Raw genomic sequence first — 24538 nt, 5'->3', positions numbered from 1 at the left:
GAAATTACTTACTTTGTAGTTAATAAAAGATAGAATTCCGACACCTGTAACGCGTACTATCTAATAAACAGAGATATCAGCACTGAGTAAATGTAGATTGAATTGATAATTAAAATGAGAAACTGTTGCACCTTGATATGTTTGAAAGTTCTCCCAACATATACTGTCACGATATTGTTATCAGTAAATTGTAGTATATAAAGATAATGAAACAACTTGACTAGTATCACATATATACCTGTACTCGGTTTTATGTTGATTTAATTCATTGATGACCTTTGAAGTCGTCTGCACGTGTTGTATAACGGGTTTTTTTATGAATATAAACAAAATTCACTCAATAGCGATTTTTTCTAAAATTTTATCTAAGAATTTTTTATTGTTGTTATGTTTGTGTCTTTATTTTTTTGTTGTTGTTTTGTTTGCTCGTGAATATTTAAAATTTTCTACTTTTTTATATTTGCTTATTTCCTTTCCTCTATTGACCTATATAACATAAAACATGTTCCTGCAGAGTTACAACAATGCAAGAGCTAGTACACTGTCAAAAAAAATATTTCATTAAGACCAATACATTTTCACAATTTTAGACTTGCATATAGTCCAATAAAACGTTCTAAAAGTTAAAATATTAGAATCCCATATTACCCTCATTAAGGTCACTGTTTGTTCTTAACTAATTCTTCATCTCCTATCAAATATTCCTCACAAATAATTACATTTTACCATTTATGTGCGTTGAAGAAATGTAACCAGTAGTTATTTCTTTTGTGCTTTAACAGGGTGTATAATCACGTGGTCTAATGTTTAGTTAGTCACGGCTAAAAGTGGTGTGAGCCATTAAGATAGAACGACGTATCCTAAAACATACTCCATAGTTAAGTGAGGGGATCTGGCATTAATACGAGGGATGTTGCTCAAGTTTTGTCACTGTGCTTTTAATGTGTATTTCCATAAATGACATTCAACAGCTTAATATAGAAATGAACGACCAAATACAAATTTATTTGTCAAAGAATTATTCGGTTGCAGACATAGTTTTTCTGTATGCCAAACACAGCTTACTTTATAGGCATAGATATTATAAATTATGCATGTAGGACATCATTTATAGAAATTAAACAGTCAGTAAATACAAATATTAACAGCTGAATGTTTCGAGACAGGCGTATAATTGAAAGTATGCTGAGTAATGCATGCTTCAACCACTGACGGTAGGGAACTTGTTATCAAAGGACCACTCACGTACATCACAAAGAGTAAAGCTCGTTGACAAAATGGGGATACTGAGCAAGAGAACTCCTGTAATCTCTTGTTTTATGCCTAAACTCAACCTTAATTCATTCTTAGGTTGATTTAATAATTGCAATGTTTTCGACTTTAACTTATTTTGGTTTAGTTTTGGATTTAGCCTAAACTACATCCCCGTTTAAAAATCTGGAAACGGAAGAGGCACTGAAAACAATACAATTATATGGTGCTGGTGAAATCGGGCTGTATCGGGAGTTCTGTGATCGTCGACTTGTTGATCTTAATTTTCAATTTTTTGTTGTTGTAGACTAATCAGACTACTTTTACGTATATGAAATCAATTCAAGATCTGCTTAAACCAGTGCTAGGGGACGTGGACGGTAGCTTGTGCATACCATACCGTCCATGAACAGGATCAATCAAACCGAGTCTTAAATATTTTGAATTTTGCGGTTTTTGTCACTCTTTAGTGATTATCTCTATTTTTTAGGTTTAAATCTAAACTAGAATTATGCAATCGACCCACCTTAGATAAATTTATCAAGTGCTACTTGTACACTGTAGTACTATTTCTCAGTGCCGTTATATTTTCCTTGTCCTTAGAACCTAAAGTTTTTCTGTTGACTGAATCTTACTGAAACCAGTGCTAGGGGTTTGAGAGATGTTGCGCATTACAGGGATTTCGCTTTTCCATGTACTAGTATTTTATATCTAATATACTCGCTTGTGTGGCATTGCTCAGTCCAAAGTATTTATATATTTTTATAGCTACATTAATAAAAGAATATTTCAAAGCTAAAACATGTCCACAATTATCTTTGAAGACCGAAATGAGGAGGAGCTCTTCAAGATTCACCAGATGAGGGAAGCAGTCCATGGTCCACACAATGCATGTCTGATGCATGTCTGAGGCACCAAACCGATATAACCTGTCCGAAGCACCATTTCTTGTCCGTGTGTCCGTATGGCCTATGTCAGTAAACCTTACACGGCCGCTTCTTGATCCTTTATTTTAGGCAGCAACACATTTACAATCTAAGCATAATGTACATAATGGTCTCATTGGCCTCCCGTGCATTATTTCATAAATAATATATAAATCATTTGCATTTTATTTGGGCTCATTCAGTGAATTACTGAATTTCAATGAAAAAGGTCACCACTTTCGATTTAAACATACTTAAATTAAAGACATGACTGGTGACATGCCCGGGTCCGTACTCTTAGTGCCTGAAAGGGCGGATGGAATAGGAAATGGTGCATCATCTATAAAATACTAAATGAATTTTATAATCAGACTCATAATTTTTCATCATAGACGGAGTCTTTTTATATAAACATGTATGAGCAGGAACTGTAAAATAATTACTATATATTAATAAATGAGATATTGAGAAAATTGATGAAATAAAATGCGTATTTGTATTTTCCGAATTAACACTGTTGAAATTTATTTTTCATTGTAGTGAAATTTTGTCCGTATTTTAACTGGTGTTTTGCCGGACTACTTTCTTCTAAATTCATCCAATGCTTAAAATTTAAGGGGAAGTCTCTCAAATTGTAATGTCAAATAAAAGAGAGAGAGAGAGAGAGACATGTATATAGTTAACAGAAAAAGTTTTCCCCCTATGAATATAGCCTACAGGATTTATTTTCATCTTGTAAAATGAAAATTATCATATTTCCCACTGAGCAACAGCCACTCATAAAAGAAAATATTTTCAGACAATGCGATGAAAATAAATCCTGTATTTATATAAAAACTTAAATATCCTCTTTATATATACTGGTGCCTCATATGTCCGTGGTACCCATATTTCCAAGGTAATAGGCATACTCAGTCTCAAGTGCCTCATAGACTTCATGCACCTGTCAGGAGTTTTACTTTCACTTTCTTATTGTATTTTTATCGGAATGCTACAATACACAACTGAGAAAACTTATTATTTTATTCAGATTAAGAGCAAAGTAAATGATTTCACCATTTTACTTTTAGTTTTCATACCTTTAAAGACAATTGTCTTTGTTAAGCAACCATTGAAATATTTGATAAATGCCATAGAGAAAATGCCCACTTTTAGACAAGCTTAGGTATAGATGTACTAAAATATAAAGATTACTGCTGGTTTTGCTTTTGAAGCTGTATAAATGAAATATGAGAACACAACTTTACTCACTAGGCAGCAGATGGGTGTTAATTGCCATGTTGTGCACATTATTGCTTCCATGCAAACATTAAAATGAATAAACTGTCTTTCCTACATTATTCAACAAATTTTCAAGAATTTTATTCTCCTAACTTTTTAGTCTGTGTTAAACAGTTAAGTACCACGGAAATATGAGGCACCAGTATATGAGTTAACATGTTTATTTTGTTATTTTTTACCTATATTTTTTTTTACAATAATCATTCGTTTAAAACTCAAAAATTATATAAACGATAATTTTGATATTTAACAAATAATAGATATCCATTTGATAAACAGAATATATTTTCAATTTGCCTAACTTACCATGAATACAGTATAGTACATAATTTTGGCTGTATCTTTCGATGCCTTGCTGGTAATTAAAGAACCTTTGGGTCCCTTCACAAAAAACCTTATTATCTCCCCTACCAGTTGAAATTAAAAAAAAATAAAAATATAAATTTAAACTTTTGTTAAAGTTTTCATTTTCGTGCGTCGATCTGAAGAACAAACAAAATGCAGAAAGCAGCTGAACGAGTAGAGGCCATGGTAAAAATATTCAAATACTTACAAAAATTTTTTTAATTGAATATAGTGAATGTTTTAGTAAGTTGCACATTCTCGGACAAACCCTGTATTCGGATAAATATGTGTAGATAATACATATATTATTATACGTATATATTATTCCAGAGACATACTAGATAACATCTATTATCTACATCTCTCATTATTTCTATAAATAAAACTAAATTCACCTATCAATTAAAATGTCATAATACTATAATTTTAATTGGACATTTTTAAATACTGGTTGGAGAGATAACTCCGACGCATAGATAACCCCGACACTTAGTTAAAAAATTTTATTTATCTTTTTTTGTCAACAAACAAGCACATGGTCACCTAGTAATAAAGGAGAAGCACAGACTGTGAGGAGATTTTTATATTTTGTAAACTTTTAAATGTGTTTATGTTGACCATAATTTTTGTTACAAAAACGGCCACAAAATGTTCTGTTTACTTAACTTCCAGGCAGTAGTTAGAATTGACTTGAACACAAGCTACTGACATGGGAAAATTTCTTTAAAAAATTGTTAAATTATCAATAAGGCATAGATAAAGCATATAAAATGTAAAAATGACTGATTTATTCTAATTTTCAAGCTAGTATTTTCTTAAAAATTAAAGTGTTGACTTTATCTACTGTCTAGGGTTAAAAAGACCATGTTTCGGATACCTTATTCAGGACCTTAAGAAAGTACCAGTTTCCATTTCAATAAAGGAAATTTGCATATGATTATAAATGTTTGAACCGAACTTTGTTTAGGTGGGTAAAAATTTAAAATATACACAAAAATAAAAAAGTTATTTAAAAAAAATAGTGATTTAGTGTCGAAGTTATCACTCCAACCAGTACAGGAAAGTAAATGTGTCTAAAACAAAGCTGATAATATGAAATTAGGCAAAGCCTATGAACGGGGCAGTTGGTTAAAAAATAATTCATTTTTCCGTTTTTTAAGGTGTCAATTAGTATTTCATGCACTGCTTCAGTTTTCACTCTGAATACTCAACAATTGTTATAAATCCAAAAAGTTGTGATTGTTCGTTATCGGAATATCCTACCTATTATCATTAAGTTACATTGAAAATGGCAGCACCCAACTAGAACTGACACTGAAAATTTCATTAATAGGTATAAAATTCTATATATTCTCAAATCTTTTTTATATTTGATTTTCTTTTAAAAATACATGTGTAGTTTTAAGCCAGGCAAGCCAAAGCCTGCGGTCCAAGACTTTGACTTCCCTGTATTTTATATATTTATATCAGTCCTACGCATAAACCCAAGATTTCCAGTTTTCCCCCAAAATTTCCTATCTCTGACCAGTGATGAGCATTTAATCATAATTACATGGCTTGTCACAGTATCACTAATAGCAGCACCCTTGAATGTTTTATGAACCTATCATGTTTCAAGAATGTATCCGATATAGAGAACATTTTAGAATTAAGGAAAACTTATTAAGGCCTTTAAGATTTTCATAAGCTACATTTTTTTATAAGAGTTAAAGACAAAAAAGATTGGATTACATTTAAAAAAGTTTTTAATCACTTACAACTCACAATAAAAATACTTGTGTAAATTAATTTCACATTAAAGGCATATTATGTCTCAGTGATTTATATTATTTTCCTTTTTGAGAGGAGGCAAAATAATGTTTAGTAATATATTAATGGATTAAAAGCATTGTTTATGCTTATCATTCAATTTGGTACAAAAAAGAAATGTATAAAAGGTAGAAAAATATAAACAAAGAAGTATTTTAACTTCAATACAAAATCGCTTAAACTATATACCAATTGCCAAAGAACAGAAAAGAAAGATAAATTTGATGACCTTTAAGTTATTTTAAGGAAACCATAACTGGACAAACAGCATGCTGGACTATTTAAATGCTGGACACAGGAAAGGAAAAACAAACTGTGACAAAAATCAGTTATGATAAGATACAGATATATTTCTGTATCGGTATATAGAATTTTTTGAAATCTGAATTAAATAGTATAAAGGGATGATTCTGAAGATACTGATGCTAGAGTTATGAAGCTTGTTATGTTATTGTTTAAAGTTAGAAGTAAATTCTTTCATAAATAGAGAAGTTAGAGCAAAAAATATCAGTTTTTGTAAACAAAATCAAGTTCAAGGGGAAATAATTCTGGAAATATTCATGCTAGAGTTATGAATCTTGTCACACATGATAAGGAACATATATTTGAAGTTAGAGGTAGATACCTTAAGTAATAAAGAAGTAAGTAAAAAAAAATAATTTTTGAGGAAAAAAATGTATGTTCATGCGATAATTCTGGAAAAATTGGTGCTAGAGTTATAAACATTGTCACATATGATGTAGTTGATGATAAGAAATACATGTTTGAAGTCCTTAATTTGAAATAAAGACGTTAGAGTAAAAAATATTATTTTAAGCAAAATTATAGGTTCAAGGGGATATAATTCTGGAAATACTAGTTTAAGATTTTGCACCTTATCACATGATGTGGATGATGATAAGGAATATATGTTTGAAATTGATACCTTAAGAAATAAAAAAAATACAGGTAAAATAGTAACTGCATATAAACATTCATTTAAAGTATGGATGCTGACGCCGACTTAGAAACCGAAGCGAGTAGGACACCTCTCCATATACTTAATATAGTCTAGCTAATAATGAAAATATCACTTACCTGGTCATTTAATTAAGACTTTACGGTAAAAACATATATCTGTAAACAGTGTTTGTTTGGGGGGTTGAGGGGGTGTGGGGGTTGGTGGTTGTATTCAGTAACGTGAGTAACAGTGACAATTAACTATGGAACTTTATTAAATTTTATTAATATGATGATTATTACTTATAAAGATATGTAACAACATAAAATATTTAACATTTAATAGCTAACAGTTATCTTGTGATTACAAATAATTGATAAATTTTACAATTCAATTGGGCCTAAGGCCATGTCTACACCTTTTCAAGTTTCTTACATGTCACATTTAGATAAGCTAAATAAATGGCCCTTTCAACATTTTTTAAGGCACAATTTTTACTGAAATGTCTCATTAAGATAGCCCATGATTTATACCTTTGTCTTTGCAAGACTATCATGTTTCTGTAAATTATGTGAAAAAAGCGGGAAAATGATGCAATTAGCTAAAACAGAATGGAGTAAATGAAATGCGTTCATTCTTTTTTAAAACTGAAAAAAATGTGACAAAAATTTATTTTGATGCAAATTCTTTATTTGATGAAAGTTATTCACTAAATGAACAAGATCATTTTAAATCCATAAAAAAGAGCTCTTTTTTATTTTTTTTACAATGTATTTATTTATTTTTTTTTTTTTTTGCTCTTCTGTGTATCAGCTTATTGATTTGTTCCTTTGACCGAGACAAATGTCATCATTTACTGAAATTCAAAGGGCATGTACACTGAATCAACAACAAAAAGTCAGAAAATAATAAAAATAACAGCACTATCAAACCTTCGGGGCACATGTTTTGTGTCAAACTGGTGTTATCAGTGTCTTGACAGCCAAAAACTTGTAGAAAAATAGAACGTGTTCTAACTTTCTTGCAAGGAATTATCTTCTTGGATGTCACATAATTTCTCTTTAAAACTCATTCAAGTAGGGTGTCTACATTATCCAATACAAGAGAATATGATACTTGCATTCAAGACTTGGATAGGTGTAGACGGGCCCTAATAGACCAATACAGAAAAAAACATGGATAAAAAAGTGAGTTTATCTTGTGAAAAACTACATCTAAAGAAATTTGATCCCTCAACGTTAGGGCCATTAGATAAAAATACAGAAGACCAATTAGTGACGACAAGACTCTCAACTCGGTGGACGTGTTAATGGGAGATATACAGTTAATAGTGATTTACTAGCTGATAAGCCCTTACTGAGATTCAGCAGGCTGGAAGGGTTTATGCGTAGGACTGATATGGCAAAGTCTGTCAAAATGTACAGCACTTGAACTCTGGATGCTTAAAATACCATACCATGGTTCTATCAACGGAGAGCTATCATGCATCATTCAAATTTTCTCCCTTAATTTGTGAAAAGGTCTTAACTGTAAAATGTTCCCCATGGGATGGTTCAAGATAATCCAATCAGTTACAAATCAAGCTATAGTATGAAAACAATGGTGAATATTGTTCATGTTACCAGTGTTTTCTCCCCTGCTTTGGGAATGGGGCCGGTACCGGATGGATTTGGAAAAAATGTTAGCTATCCCAGAACCAAATCATCTAAAAATAACTTGCATACCAAAATCAATCATTCATTACTCAACTTGCAAAACCAGTTTAATCACCCATAACAAAAGGACAAAAGACAAACATGAACAGTCAACACATAACACCACAATAGATTTGGTCTGGCCTTTAAGGAAATTACCGTATTTATTATAAAAAGAGAACTTGGCTCAATTTAACCTTATCTACATAATTAAAATGTTTCATTCTTACTTGTTTTGTTTATTAAGCATTATAACAAAATATTTTGAAACAAATCAAAATAAAAAGATTTTAATAGCCTTTTATTTTCTTAGAATTATTTCCCATTTTCCCCATTTTCTGGAAACAAAATATTTGAAGTTCATAAAAGTTATATTGTAATGTAAAATTTTTAACAGAAATGTGTCCAACAACTTCATTTTGCTTAAGATTATTGTGCCAGTATTTTTATTCTATATATTTGGATTTAATATCCTGTTTCTGGATATATACATGTATATTTTGACAATTTTCTGACACTGAACATTACACTTTGAAGTTTTCTCTGAAAACTGGATGAAATGTATGCAAAAAAATAAGCAAATTTGCCATTGGGAATGGGTCTGATGGTCTGACCTGCGGTGACACTTGGAAAAAGGCATGAAAAGGTGATATTTTATGTAGAGTTTCAATGAGAAATAATTTAATTTCAGTTCCAAAAGGCAGATTCTGACGTTAACAGCCTGTCACAAAGGCTGAAGTTTGAATTTGAGAATAATGAAGATTTGCAACAGGTAAATGGTATTGATACTGATCTCATACTGATATTTTTTTTCCAGAAAATAAAGTTATTTTTAAAAGATTGTCAACATATACTAATTCAGAGTAGGTTAATGAAAGATTGATTAAATAAATTGATTAGTATTGCCTTGATCAGTTAATCTTTGTTTTATTTGTACAGGGCTCCAGATAATTTTTTAGGGCATTGAGTATTTACTCATTGATTTTTTTGTGAATGAGTAAAACTTGAAATCTGAAATTTGGCAGGAGTATTTTTACTCCTTAAAATGTTTGTAAAAGAGTAAAACATTTAATATGCTTCCATGTTTATTGTATTATTATACTTGTAATAAAAGATATGTCAAAGTCATTTCTTATAATCTTGCATTTCCAAACAGCATACGTTTTATCTGAACCTGTAGAATGTTTTTGTTGCTCATACGTGGCAGCGCTAACTATTTCATTAATTATAACCTTCACAATTACTTTCCGGTCGATTTTTTTTCGGCTTAAAATACGAGTCAATTTGACAGCGACATTGTACCGGATGTTTATGAAATTGTGTTAATTCCACCACCTTACTATACATGTACGATAATTACCGATGATAGTCGGAACTACAGGAAGTTACGGTAAGACATTGCAAAGCATTCATAGTTACGAAGTTGATTCCACCACCATACTATACATACGATAACAACCGATGATTGTCGGAACTACAGGAAGTTAAAGCGTTCAGACGAAATAATCACCGAGTTTACTTTCGGTTACGTTTACGCGAAAGAAATGTTGCTCAATGCGTAACCTGAATTTTGTGTGCGTTTTCATACGCTTAAATTTTGTTTTGAATGCGTAAACGTGTTATTTCCATGCGTAATTTACGCGTATACGCATCTTATCTGGAGCCCTGTATGTATACAGTAAACTTCACTTATAGCGAACACGGTTATAGCGAACTTCCGGTTATAAGGAACAATTTATTGGCCCGAAATTTTGCCCTTCTTTATTTAATATAAAAATATACGGTTATAGCGAACACGGTTATAAGGAATTATCGCTTATAAGGAACTTATTTCTTAGTCCCAATTTAGTTAAAAGTGCATAAAATTACACTTTTATAACGAACTCCAAATATCGGCTATTCGTCAATATATCCCGCATTTTCAACTTTCGTTTTCATTGGCACGGAATAAAACTCGCGGAATGTACCGTTTATTGTTGTATGTAATTCAATATATGAAAATGAATTTGTATAGAAGAATGTAATAGTTTTCTATTTAGGATTTTTATGCCCCCACAATGTGGGAGCATATAGCGTTGCACTTGTCCGTCCGTCAGTCCGTCCGTCCCGAAATCTTGTGAACGCAACTCCTCTTAAACCGGATGGCAGATTTTGCTTAAACTTACAGGGATGAACAACCTTAATGTGTAGATGGTAGTAAAGGAAGGAATTTTTGCTGCGACCAAATTTAAGAGAATTATGGCCCTTTGTTGATTTTTTCACTAGATACTATGTAGAAATTTTGTGAACGCAACTCCTCTTAAACCGGATGGCAGATTTTGCTTAAACTTACAGGGATGAACAACCTTAATGTGTAGATGGTAGTAAAGATAGGAATTTTTGCTGCGACCAAATTTTACAGAATTATGGCCCTTTGTTGATTTTTTCACTATATACTATGTAGAAATTTTGTGAATGCAACTCCTCTTAAACCAGATGGCAGATTTTGCTTAAACTTCCAGGGATGAACAACCTTAATGTGTAGATGGCAGTAAAGGAAGGAATTTTTGCTGCAACCAAATTTAACAGAATTATGGTCCTTTGTTTTTTTTTTTCATTATATACTATGTAGAAATTTTGTGAACGCAACTCCTCTTAAACCGGATGGCAGATTTTGCTTAAACTTCCAGGGATTAACAACCTTAATGTGTAGATGGTAGTAAAGGAAGGAATTTTCGCTGCGACCAAATTTAACAGAATTATGGCCCTTTGTCGATTTTTAGTTTTCAACTTGTGGCACATGTAGTCCAAAAAATATTTGACCAAGAGTCATAAGATTGACAGAACAGTGGCGTGTGGGGGCATCCGTGTCCTATGGACACATTTCTAGTTTTAGCTTGAGTTCTTGTCACAAAGATAAAACAGTAATTCTTTTTATTCTATAATTTCTTTTCTTTAATAGTTTTGCTCGAGTAAAATAATTATCTGTTTTCAACATAATCACACATGCTTGCAAACATAATCGATAGAAAACTTCAAAGTATGCTTGATGGAAATGAAAAGAAATCTATATATTTCATTAGTTAAAGTCACCCTTAAAATTTAATAGAAGATATTCTGAATCAATATAAAAGGAAGAAAAATGGAAAATCGTATTTACTCTTATTCATTGAAAGAAAACGAAAAGCACTGAGTTAAGAAATAAAATATGATGTTTTATGAAAAATTGAGAAAGGGAGTAAAACTAAAACTGAAATAGCAAAGGATTTTCAAATTCCAAAATGTACGCTCTCGGGTATTGTGTCTAAAAAAGAAATAAATGACTATTCTTAATCAAATGCTCTTAAAAATGGCGGACGATGTTTAACAATCAGTTCGTTATATGTAAATCTGTTCGCTATAAAAACTCCTGATACAAGGAACTAATTCGCTATATGCTTACAAGGAACTCCGGATATAAGGAACAGATTTTGAATGTCCCAATGAGTTCGTTATAAGCGGAGTTTACTGTATAAATATTGTTTAGTATGAATAATTTAAGTATTTTAAGCTTGATGTTTCTAAAACATTTAGTGGCTATTCTATTGAACCTACATTTAGTGTTAACATTGGCAAAATTCTGGTTTATACAAATTCATTTATCACCATTTACTTGAATCTTTGTAAAAAAAACACTTGCCTCTCACCGCTGTGGGTTCAACCTGCTCCTTCGGATTGTTTCATGGTTCAATGGTTCTACTCCGGTGTCTGCTTGTGCCTGAAAACAGGCAGAGGAGCAGCTGAGATTTTCCTCCACCAGTAAAGCTGGATAGTCGCCATATGAACTATACGGTGTTGGTGCGACCTAAGCCACATTAAAAAAAAATACATGTGAGTGTTAACAGGATTATAATGAAGGTTACCTGACAAAACAATGAAACTCTATACTGTAAAACCCCTTTGCTGGTTATGGTTATGTATGCAAGTAATATTCCGCCACCAGTAAAGCTACACCATGTAGATAGTCACCATAATGGTTAATATGATAAAATATCCTGTAGACAAGAGCCATTTGATTACTGGATGAAAAAGCAAACTGAATGGTTATTGGGTAGTAATAAGATTCCTTCTTTGTTCTAAGTTTTTTGTAAAAGTATTATACTACATTTCAGACGAATCCTGCAGAATTACTCAGTAAGATAAGTGATGTGAAAAAAGAGTACTCATCTTTGGTACAGCAGGTTGAAGCTATACAAGAGTCTCAAAAGGTATGTTTGTGTATTTGAGTTTATACTTGCCACCGGTTGCCCTTATGGGCGAAACCCTCTCAGAAGCAAGGGGCAGGACGTGAAGTGGTTGCACACTTGGTTCAAGCGAGCGAATTGGTTGCAAACTTGACAAAATGGTAAATACGGCGTGATTTTTTGAAACGGGTGAACGAATTTTTGCCAGGCAAGTGGGTTTCTTTGTTATTTTGAAGTTCATTAGTATGTCTATTCCATAATGCAATATATATGCCACACTCGGTTAAAGGTTTCAGCATCCTAGATTCTGTTTTGACGAAGTTATTGAAGATATAAACTGATCATGTAGATATTTTTAAATTTGACATGTGACTGTTCTGGTCGGTTCTTCTCCTAATGTATTCGAATTTGTAAGTTTTGAACTGCATTTAACAATAACAAAATATGTTTCTGTCAATGCTGTACAAATGGTTTAGTTCGCGAGTCCGAAGATAACGTTCAATTCACAAAAATATCTTGTTCAAGCACATTTTGGTTGCAGACTTATACTTCAAGCCTTTTGGGTTGCAAACTTTTGTGTCAATAATGTGGCATGCATATTTTAGCGAGGAATAACTAATCATTTTTTTTAAATAATTAGCAATATTAAGACAATTATACCCGTTCATCTAATAAGAAATATATATACAAATTGTGCATGCGTGCAGATATATCCTAACACAGGGTCTTTTAAATAGATATAAACACAATATGCTAAACTGAAGTTCAGTTGTGTTTATCTACATCATTTTTTCTCCTCGATATACTTCTTTTCTTTTTACAAAGTCTTGGGACTTTTTTTATATCTTGGCATGACTTACTGTAAAGGAAAAGAAGAAAAAATAGCAACAAACAGCTTTCATTATTGTTCTTTTTTGAGATTTGAAATAAATTTCATTGTATAGTAGATAAAAACTATATTAACATTGACACAAGGGCATTATTCACATGTTTCTTTAAATTGTTCCTTATTATTGACCAATCGAAACATCTTCCAAATTCCCTAACTCGAACAATGACTTCAAGTAGTTTTGTCAGGTATCAGTCAATGTAAATAACCAATTGTATATCATTTATATTATGATCTAATAATCAAAATCATCTTTAGAATACCAATTAACATATGATGTACATCAAATTCGTAAACAAACATGTCATTTTAACTTTTGGTTTGTAAAAATATTTTAAGTACATTTACATACTTTATGTCTAAAGCAACTGCTGATCTTTACATACGAAACAAACAAATTAACATTTCGTGTGGTTTTGATAAACTTTGGAAATTTTACCGAGTAACATCGTATGTGTGCACATGTCCTCATGTTTATGATGAAATTAATTCACTTACATACAACAGTACTCTCACATACGTTTGTTTTGTATGTAGTTTTCATTTGCATTTTACATATGATGACATATTTTAGAATTGAAGTATCAATAAATATTTTTCTATATGCTATTCTTTTACTGATGATTATAGTATTGAACTGAGAACCATGTAATTTGAAACATAAATTGCATAATTGTTGTAAAAGAAGAAAGTATAAATAACATTTATGACAAAAACAAGTAACAGTACATAAATGTCAATAATTGTCATTGAAAAAAGGTTAATAAATATAACCTTCTACACTCCTTTTGCAAAGATTTATTATGGAATTCAATAGAATAAGAATAAGTTTGCAACCAAAAATGCTTGAAGTATAAGTCTGCAACCAAAATGTGCTTGAACAAGATATTTTTGTGTATTGAACGTTATCTTTGGACTTGCAAACCAAACCATTTGTACAGCTTTGTCAGTAACATATTTTGTTATTGTTAAATGCAGTTCGAAACTTACGAATGCGAATAAATTAGGAGAAGAACCGACCAGAACAGTCACATGTCAAATTTAAAAATATCTACATGATCAGTTTATATCTTCAATAACTTCGTCAAAACAGAATCTAGGATGCTGACACCTTTAACCGAGTGTGGCATATATATTGCATTATGGAATAGACATACTAATGAACTTCAAAATAACAAAGAAACCCACTTGCCTGGCAAAAATTCGTTCACTCGTTTCAAAAAATCACGCCGTGTTTACCATTTTGTCAAGTTTGCAACCAATTCGCTCGCTTGAACCAAGTGTGCAACCACTTCACGTCCTGCCCCTTGCAGAAGAGTATTAGTCATTTTAGATTTTGGAGGATAGTGTAAGAAAATGTCCCAATTCCAGAAGCTTCTACTGGTTTTTTAGCATGCCAAGACCTCATTTTAAAGTCTCGTCTAAAAGACTGATTAGTAATTATGCCCCCATTTCGAAGAAAAGGGGGTATATTGCTTTGCACTTGTCGGTCCGTCGGTCCGTCGGTCCGTTGGTCCGTCGGTCCGTCGGTCCGTAGACCAAATGGTTTCCGAGTGATAACTAAAGAACCCTTAGGCCTAGGAACTTCAAACTTGGTATGGTGATTGGTCATGACCAGTAGATGACCCCTATTGATTTTGGGGTCAAGGGGTCAAAGGTCAAGGTCACATTGACCTTGTAAGCAAAAACGGTTTCCGATCAATAACTAAAGAACCTTAAGACCTAGGAACTTCAAATTTGGTATGGTGATTGGTCATGATCAGTAGATGACCCCTATTGATTTTGGGGTCAAGGGGTCAAAGGTCAAGGTCACATTGACCTTGTAAGCAAAAACGGTTTCCGATCAATAACTAAAGAACCTTAAGGCCTAGGAACTTCAAACTTGGTATGGTGATTGGTCATGATCAGTAGATGACCCCTATTGATTTTGGGGTCAAGGGGTCAAAGGTCAAGGTCACATTGACCTTGTAAGCAAAAACGGTTTCCGATCAATAACTAAAGAACCTTAAGGCCTAGGAACTTCAAACTTGGTATGGTGATTGGTCATGATCAGTAGATGACCCCTATTGATTTTGGGGACAAGGGGTCAAAGGTCAAGGTCACATTGACCTTCTAAGCAAAAACGGTTTCCGATCAATAACTAAAGAACCTTAAGGCCTAGGAACTTCAAACTTGGTATGGTGATTGGTCATGATCAGTAGATGATCCCTATTGATTTTGGGGTCAAGGGGTCAAAGGTCAAGGTCACATTGACCTTGTAAGCAATAACGGTTTCCGATCAATAACTAAAGAAGTTTAAGGCCTAGGAACTTCAAACTTGGTATGGTGATTGGTCATGATCAGTAGATGACCCCTATTGATTTTGGGGTCAAAGGTCAAGGTCACATTGACTTCTTGGGTAAAAACGGTTTCTGATCAATAACAAAAGAACCCTAAGGGCCTAGGAACTTCAAACTTGGTATGGTGATTGGTCATGACCAGCAGATGACCCCTATTGATTTTGGGGTTAAGGGGTCAAAGGTCAAGGTCACATTGACCTTGTAGGTAAAAACGATTTCCGATCAATAACGAAAGAACCCTTAGGCTTAGGAACTTCAAACTTTGTATGGTGATTGGTCATGACCAGCAGATGACCCCTATTGATTTTGGGGTTAAGGGGTCAAAGGTCAAGGTCACATTGACTTTGTAGGTAAAAACGGTTTCTAATCAATAACGAAAGAACCCTTAGGCCTAAGGACTTCAAACTTGGTATGGTGATTGGTCATGGTCAGTAGATGACCCCTATTGATTTTGGGGTCAAGGGGTCAAAGGTCAAGGTCACATTGACCTCTTAGGTAAAAACGGTTTCCGATCAATACCTAAAGAACCCTTTGGCCTAGGAACTTCAAACATGGTATGGTGATTGGTCATGACCAGCAGATAACCTATTGATTTTGGGGTCAAGGGGTCAAAGGTCAAGGTCACATTGACCTTGTATGTTAAAACGGTTTCCGATCAATTAACTAAAAATACTTAGGCCTAGGAACTTCAAACTTTGTATGATGATTGGTCGTGACCAGCAGATGACCCCTATTGAGTTTTGGGTCAAGGGGTCAAAGGTTAAGGTTATGACCAGTAGATACTTGATAACCCTTATTAATTGTATGATCACCTGGTCAGAAGTCATGCATAATAACCTTATCACATGACTAATTGGCTGCTGATAGGGGGCATACATGTTTTACAAACATATCTTGTTTTAGTTGGCCTGTCTGGGACATGGGAGAGTTATTTCTGTTACATTAATGGAAAAAAAGGGATATAGTGGTATTTTATTTTTTCTTTGTCAGGTTCTTTTTTCCCTATTCTTGTTGGGTTATTCAGTATGATTTTTATGTCAATGCTAAAGGGTTGTATCTAAAATGGTTACAAAAAATTTAAATCAGCCTACACTCTGTTTCTTTGGGTATATATTGTCTACACATGAAGTTCTGAAACTGCAATTGTGGTTTATTTATTAAGGTTAACGTATATGTACAAACACAAAAGTTTATTATCTTAATTAAGTGATCAATTCACTGAATGGTTGGATTTTACAGGAAGCACTGGGAGAGTTCAGAGGTCATTTGAACGATGTGTGTCAACTTTTACTAACATTACAGACTGGCACAGGAATGATGGTGAGCTAATATATTTATCCCTACCTTTGAACATACGAGAGCTATCCCAAATAAATCTTGGACAAAAGGGTTTAAGTAGAAAATGAGAAACAGGCTTTCATTAAAATCTGGTATTGTTAACTCCACAGTACAGAGTCTTATCCAGTACAGAGATTTTCATTATAATTGTGGAGTTAACAATACAAGATTTCAACAATTGAAATAAAAAATTTCATGTATGAAGCACTGAAATTGGTTGGCCCGCTCAGTTAATGTTTTATCAAAAGAGCTAAGTTTCATAATGTTGTGTACATTGCATTTTTTTTTTCCATAATGATTTGATAGCAAACAATATGTCTATCACCATTCCTATCTTGAAGATGACAGCTAGGTGCATACCCAAATAAAAAATAGAAAATATATATATAGTGTTACCCTGTTCCGTCCTTCTGTCCTTCCGTCATTCCGTCATTCTGTCATTCCATCATCATCAGTTTCCGTTCATTATCTTAAGAACGGTTTCACACATTCAACTTTAATTTGACAAAAGGATATGTCACGAGAGAATAGAGGTCAAGTTTGAATTTGGTCATGGTTCGATGATTTTTGGCAGAGTTATGCCCCTTTTACTTTGAAAATAATATGAAATTTCAGTTTCCGTTCATTATCTCCCAAACGGTACAACACATTCAACTCAAACTTGACATATGGATATGTCATGAGAAAATACAGGTCAAGTTCGAATTTGGTCATGGTTCGATGATTTTTGGCAGAGTTATGCCCCTTTTACTTTGAAAATAATATGAAATTTTCAGTTTCCGTTCATTATCTCCCCAACGGTACAACACATTTAACTCAAACTTGACATATGGATATGTCATGAGAAAATACAGGTCAAGTTTGAATTTGGTCAGGGTTCGATGATTTTTGGCAGAGTTATGCCTCTTTTACTTTGAAAACAAATGAAATTTTCAGTTTCTGTTCATTATCTCCCCAAAGGTACAACACATTCAACTCAAACTTAACATATGGATGCGTGAAAGGAATGCACAGGTCATGTTTTAAATTTGGTCATGGTTCAATGATTTTTGGCAGAGTTATGCCCCTTTCACTTTGAAAGTAATATGAAATTTTCAGTTTCTGTTTATTATCTCCCCAATGGTACAACACATTCAACTCAAATTTGACATATGGATATGTTTTTGGAATGCCCAGGCCAAGTTCGAATTTGGTCATGGTTCAATGATTTTAGACAAACTTATCTTTCCTGAATGTTGGAAAAATTTTGAACTTTCAGTTTCAGCACTCATACTTTAGCCATTATTTTGGCTACAAATATGCAATATGCTATTTTTAAAAGGTTAAGACTGAATAATTTCAGTGCCTTGAACATTGTATGAAAATGGTTTGTGTTAACATTGAAAAGTTTTAAGGGCTTTGAACTTAAAATGAAAAAAAAAATTAATGCACCATCTGAAATTTTGGCTGCATGCGGGGGCATCCGTGGCATGATGACACATTTTTAGTTAGTATATTTTTTCCAGAAATTATTTTGTCATATATCTTTGAATTTAAGCCGACAGAAAAACCAGAAGAGCTTACTAAACTAGAGGAGTTTTTAGGGAGTGAGTTACCATGGGGACAGGATGTATCCATGGCAACAACTGAAAGTGGAGATGTGTCAGGCATGACAGTAACATCAGCAGACAGTCAAGAATCACCTGAGAAAAGTGAACCAGATTCTGAATGTCAAGCTAGTGAGACACTTTTTTTTAGTAGCAGATCAAAATTTGTTTTGGAAACTAGTCTGAATGGAGTGTGGAGAATATTTGTACCTTGAACCATTTATTTGTTATAACAAAATAGTGTTGTTTTTTTTAAATTTTTAATTAACTATAAGCATAATTAATTTTTATTTTGCTTGACATATTATTTAAATGATGGCGAATTGACTTGAAATTATAATAATAATATGTTTATTAACTCCATCATATTACTTTTTATTTATATTGTATCATTTTCATATTTAGCTCCATTTTTTGAAAACGAAGGGGAGCTATTGTCATGAGCCAACCATTTAATAAGTGTACCTTTAACTTTTTATATTAGCCTAGGAAACTCTTTAGTATTTGAGCAGAAATTAACACTAAGGTGTATACACAGTCTCAATTTTTACAGCATTAATATTAAATGTATGATTTTAAGTTTAAAGTATACTGATTTTACTTACCCAACTGATTTTACTAACCAGGTACCCCGGAAATATCACCGTCACAATTAAGGAGCACAACTAATGACTTTGTAGAGGTGACACAGCAAGAATTTGAGTCTGTTTCCTCATTGATCAGGGGGCGTGTCAAACTTACAGAAGTTAACAGTGTAAGTAAATCAATTGAACTTTCCGCAGTGATAATTTACTACCCTAATGCAAAGAGTATAGAGCCAAGCCAGGCCTGCACATTTATGTAATCTGGCTAGATTTTGATGTTTTTATAATGAAATTCATTAACCTGATAATGGACTGATCCAAGGTTAAGTAAGCACGAGTCCACTATAAATAAGGATATAAAGATATAGAGAGAAGTTTTCTCACTCTGATAACTATTATATTTTCACTTACATGATTTAAAAGTTGTAATGCCATTCACTCTATTTCAACTCTTACAAAGCTGGAAATCAAAGTGATCAGCCTTTGTTTTCAGTATAGTGCAATCTGACCAGGCTCAATATTGTTGGCTGGAAAACATTAAATTATACCTCTTGATTTTCCCAAAATTGATAATGGACACTTCCAAAAATGGAAGATGAACAAGTCTATTTAAGAAATTCAGCATGTTTAGGTTGAAATATATGTAAGAATCAAGGAAATGTGTTTTATATCGTAAACATATTGAAGATTTAGGTGTGTACATCTGAAACTTTTACTTTTCAGACATACTCTACTCTATGGAAATTCTTTAAAAGCAATAAAGACTGGTGAGTAATCTTAATAGAACTTATCATAATATTTTGTGTTATGTTCAGTGACAATTTTATTCCTTTTGTCGTGAAACCTTCTATTTCAACTTTGTTGAGTAATATTTAGAGTGCCTCTATTTTCTTTGCCAATTGTATATATATATCAAGGTATTATTTCAATTTAAATACATTTTTCCTTTCAAGGCAATTAAAGTATCACCAAACTCGAAAATTGAATGTGTATAGCATACATGCCATACCAGAAACATAGCATATTGTAAAACTGGTATTCAGTTTGACAGTTGTCACATGTTGTATTATTTATTTATTTTTTTTCTTCAGCACAAAGCTTGCTCCAGATGAATTACATAAAATGGGTCTAAAAGTTTCAGGGGTAACAGGACAGGCTAAATTAAAGGTAACTTTCTTAATCAGAGATCAAAATAGAAGGTTAGATTGTTTGCAAACATAACACTGTTTAAGTTATAAAACATGCTAATGAGTAAAGCAGTCATTAAATTACACCAGCATTAATTACTCAGTAAAAACTCATGAAAAGATCAAAAGGTAAATTTGTAAGTTCTGACAAAGTATATTAGGGTAATATGCTGACAAAGTATATTATTGATTTTCAAAAATTATCATAGAGGGAAACAGTGATAGATATTTTATGAATTGGTAACAAAACAGGTTTTGTTCAGCTGAATATCCTGTTGGGGAGAAAATATAACAGTGTTAATTTAACCATTACCATGTTTAAATGGAGGTATCCATCATTCAATCTGGACAAAACCATATTATCCTTTAGCGAAAATGACAAAATATATACTGAAAATAGTGAACAATGTAGACCCTGATCAGACAGCATAGATGTACTGGCTGATCTTGGTCTGCTCTGCTCACATACAATAAACGTTGGAAAATGAGCTGTGGCTTATTGTAAGTTTTGGTAAGATATTGGTGGCTTTTTTTTGTGGAAGGTTTATTTTCAAGGTCGGCATTATTATGTAGATTAAGTTTTCACAAGCATGCTAAGGGTAAGGGAGGTAACAAGATGAATTTTGTTTAGGACAGATTTTTTAGAATGACAGAACCAGATTTTTTGCAGGAGCAAATAGAACATAGAGTTCTAAGGTTCTAAAATGACATGTTTTTAAGGAACTTTTTTTGAGAAAAATATTGCAAATGATAGTTTAAAGTCTTATTTGTTGCTAAGAGTAAAGAAATTAATAATAGAGTGAACTTGATTTTCTGTCAAAATGTAAACCACTTTCAGAGCATTTCTGCCTACAAGGGCAGCTTTTCCTCTTCAACTGGGCTAGTTCGAACAGCTGTTATATTCTGAAGAAAAATCATAAAATTTTTAACTCGCTTAAAATATTTTAAGAAATGGTGAAAAAAGTCTAAAATTACCTAAAAGTATCTACAGTCAAAGGACAGTAAGTCTATAGCAATGACATTGTCCTTTTTGCGTAATATAAATCTTCCAATTAAGTTTATAACCTACCTGTTATAATCAGTAAATTTAGATTTCTGTCATCACTGCAACATTTGTCATTATTGGCGCCAGTACCAAAGTGTATTCCCATGGTACACATTCCGTATATACTGCATTTATTTAACTATACTTGTATACAGTAAATAGCCTGGACTACCGAAGGTGGTACTTGAGTTAAGAATTATTATTATAGAGTGAGTAACAGTTCAGATTTAATGATTAAAAAAAACATACTTATAGAAAATAACTTGTGGTTTATACCCTAATTCATATAACAATGTGTTAAATTAATGTAAGTATAATATTCAATAAGTGGATTCCAGTATTGACATGTGAAAAACTCTCTATTCCAAACATAATTGATATGGGTATTAATATACACCAAGTGGAAGAATAATTCAAATGCTGTAATATTTCAGGTATTGAGAGCCCTAAAGCTGATCAAACTGTCAACAAAAGGAGAAGTGCTGCCAGCAGACAAGTGATATTTCAAAAACTTGTATGCGTAGTGAAAAAAAACTGTAACAGGAGCAGCATACATAGTGCATGAAATACAGTGCTAAATATGTGTTCATTTTCATCTATATAACAACAAAAAAGCTGTATGATGTATTCAGAAATGGAACAGGAATTTCTGCCTAGGTCAGATGTTTCTTTAGCTGTGATTCTGTGAATTGAGCAAAAGAATGGTATCTACCTCAATTGGGATATAATTCATGTAAAGTGATCACTATAATTGTAAAGGTATCACAAGACTTTATCCATGGATATACCAAATCTTTTTCACTTTAAGTTTGCTTTAGGTTTAAAGACCTATTAAATTGGAAGCAAAATTTTATATTTGAGCCGCGCCATGACAAAACCAACATAGTGTGTATGTGACCAGCATGGATCCAGACCAGCCTGCACAGTCTGATCAGGATCCATGCTGTTCGCTGTCAGTATCTCTACTTGTAATAGGGTTTGTAAGCGAAAAGCATGGATCCTGATCAAACTGATCTGGATCCATGCTGGTCGCAAACAGTGTGTGTTAGTTTTGTCGTGGCGCGGCTCATTTTTGGACTTATCAACTTTAACAAGATCTTCAAGTGGTTTATGTAGGTCTACTCTTGTGACTGGATTATTGTCTTCTAAATTTTATAAAATATTTTTCACTAAATTGTCTTCATACTTAAGGGTATTCTGTGACAAAGTTAAGGTTACTGAATTCATTCACATGCCCTACGGCATGATGGTACTTTACATTTTGTCTTAAAATGGATTATTGAGATGTATGTTTATTTCACCAAATGAGCTGCGTCATGACAAAACCAACATAGTGCGTTTGCGACCAGCATGGATCCAGACCAGCCTGCGCATCCGCACAGTCTGATCAGGATCCATACTGTTCTCTATCAGTCTACTTGCTATAGGGTTTGTAAGCGAACAGTATGGATCCTGATCAGACTGCGCGGATGCGCAGGCTGGTCTGGATCCATGCTTGTTGCAAATGCACTATGTTTGTTTTGTTGTGACGTGGCCCAAATGTCTATGTAAACTTGTTAGGACAAACTTTACATATACATGTATACATATGTATGTTAAAGTTATTGTAAACAATAAGTTTTATGTACTTCCTGTTACTTAAGTCGGACAGAGTTGAATCTGTACGATGTCATTGCCAAGAGAAAGTTTTAATTTGCATATACATTATATAGAGATTGTGAAATGTGTTATGTACTATGTATGTTATAGTGCTTTGTTGTACTTGGATATAATTTGTTAATGTATCTGGTTTAGATATAGTATTGACAGTTTTCTTCTTGATATTGTTTTCTTCATGTGGAGTTACCACACAAGAGTAATATTTGATGGTTCTATGTAGTTGTCTGTTAGTGTTGTGAATAATAAATAGAGAGAGTACATAATCTTCTTCTATAAATTGTCATATGACTTATACAAATATACTTTACATTTCACTTTTAAGGCAGTATACTACCATATTTCTTTCATCAAGCATTTTGGAAGAATTTTCAAAGAATGATTTTTGACAGCATATATAAAGCTTTAGTCACTTTAATGTAATTAAAAAAAATCTGCTAGTAAGTAAAAAAGATATTGTAATTTATCCCCCCTGGATTGATAGATCAGCCATATTGTTAATGGATTTTGTTAATATTCTTCAACACAACTTATTTCTGGACAAAAAGCTTTATTTTCAATCGTGAAACCTTTGACATTTTTGTTCTTAATGACCTTGACTGGCAAGGTTAAATATTCAAATTTTAGAAATTGAATAAGATATCATTCTTTCATCCTTTTTTTTTCTTCTTAAAAGTTCGAAGTTTGATTTCCCTCTTTTTTTAAGGGGTATTTTTTGTTTATAAACACATCTTCAACATTTAAAGCAGTATGTATGTAGATTGGATTATCTTTCTCAAAACTGTATGTTTTAGGTCAATGTATTTAACTGATTAACATATTTTAGCTACTGAAAACATTTGTATTTTCATTATCATACATAAAAACGTATATTGTGCAATAAAATTAGTTTGTTATAGAACTAGAACTACACAACTAAAATAAAGTCTTCCTAAATTCATTTTATTATTTTTTGTTTGTTTTCTTAATTTCTTGGATACTTGCATGGTTACCAGTTTGATATATTTTCATACTAGATTTATCAATTTAATGGCAGTGGCAAAAACATCACAATTGCTTACCTGGATTCCCCCACCCACTTAGATGTAGGGTGCAAATTTTGCTCTACACTTTGTATTGTTTCATATAATGAATCTGTCCTAATAGATAATGAAAAAATTATTGCACCCAGATATAATTAGGTTTTTTTTCTCAAAAATTGTTCCACCTAGATACTGTTAGATTGTTTTTCTCTGAAATTATTCCATCTAGATACTATTGGGTTGTTTTCCTTCTAGATTCTTGGTCAATTCTTGACAAAGTAACATAGAATGTTCTTGTTATTAAACACACATGAAAAATGAGAAAAATAAGTTGCAATTTTAACCATTTAGCAATGATTTTGGGCATGTGCAATTCACTTAAAAGAAGTATACCAACATATATATTTCATACTGGCAGTTTGGAATAATTATTTTTCAAAATCA

The 24538-nt window shown here is 32.5% G+C and overlaps 1 protein-coding gene across 1 annotated transcript; it reads left to right on the top strand.

Moving 5' to 3' along the window:
- Nucleotides 1–3885: 3885 nt before the first annotated feature.
- On the top strand, nucleotides 3886–23739 carry LOC132729929 (spindle and kinetochore-associated protein 2-like). The gene is made up of 9 exons (XM_060715764.1): nucleotides 3886–3989; nucleotides 8938–9018; nucleotides 12377–12472; nucleotides 16916–16996; nucleotides 18552–18732; nucleotides 19227–19354; nucleotides 19908–19951; nucleotides 20276–20351; nucleotides 21851–23739. Exons 1-9 carry the CDS (start codon nucleotides 3957–3959, stop codon nucleotides 21914–21916), a joined length of 786 nt encoding a protein of 261 aa, XP_060571747.1. The 5' UTR covers nucleotides 3886–3956; the 3' UTR covers nucleotides 21917–23739.
- Nucleotides 23740–24538: the final 799 nt, after the last annotated feature.

This window comes from Ruditapes philippinarum, unplaced genomic scaffold, assembly GCF_026571515.1.
Source record: "Ruditapes philippinarum isolate M1 unplaced genomic scaffold, ASM2657151v2 ctg6245_1_1_1_1, whole genome shotgun sequence".
Classification (NCBI taxonomy): Eukaryota; Metazoa; Mollusca; class Bivalvia; order Venerida; family Veneridae; genus Ruditapes; species Ruditapes philippinarum.
Note: the sequence above shows the minus strand (reverse complement) of the source record. Positions and strands in the feature narration are given on the sequence as shown.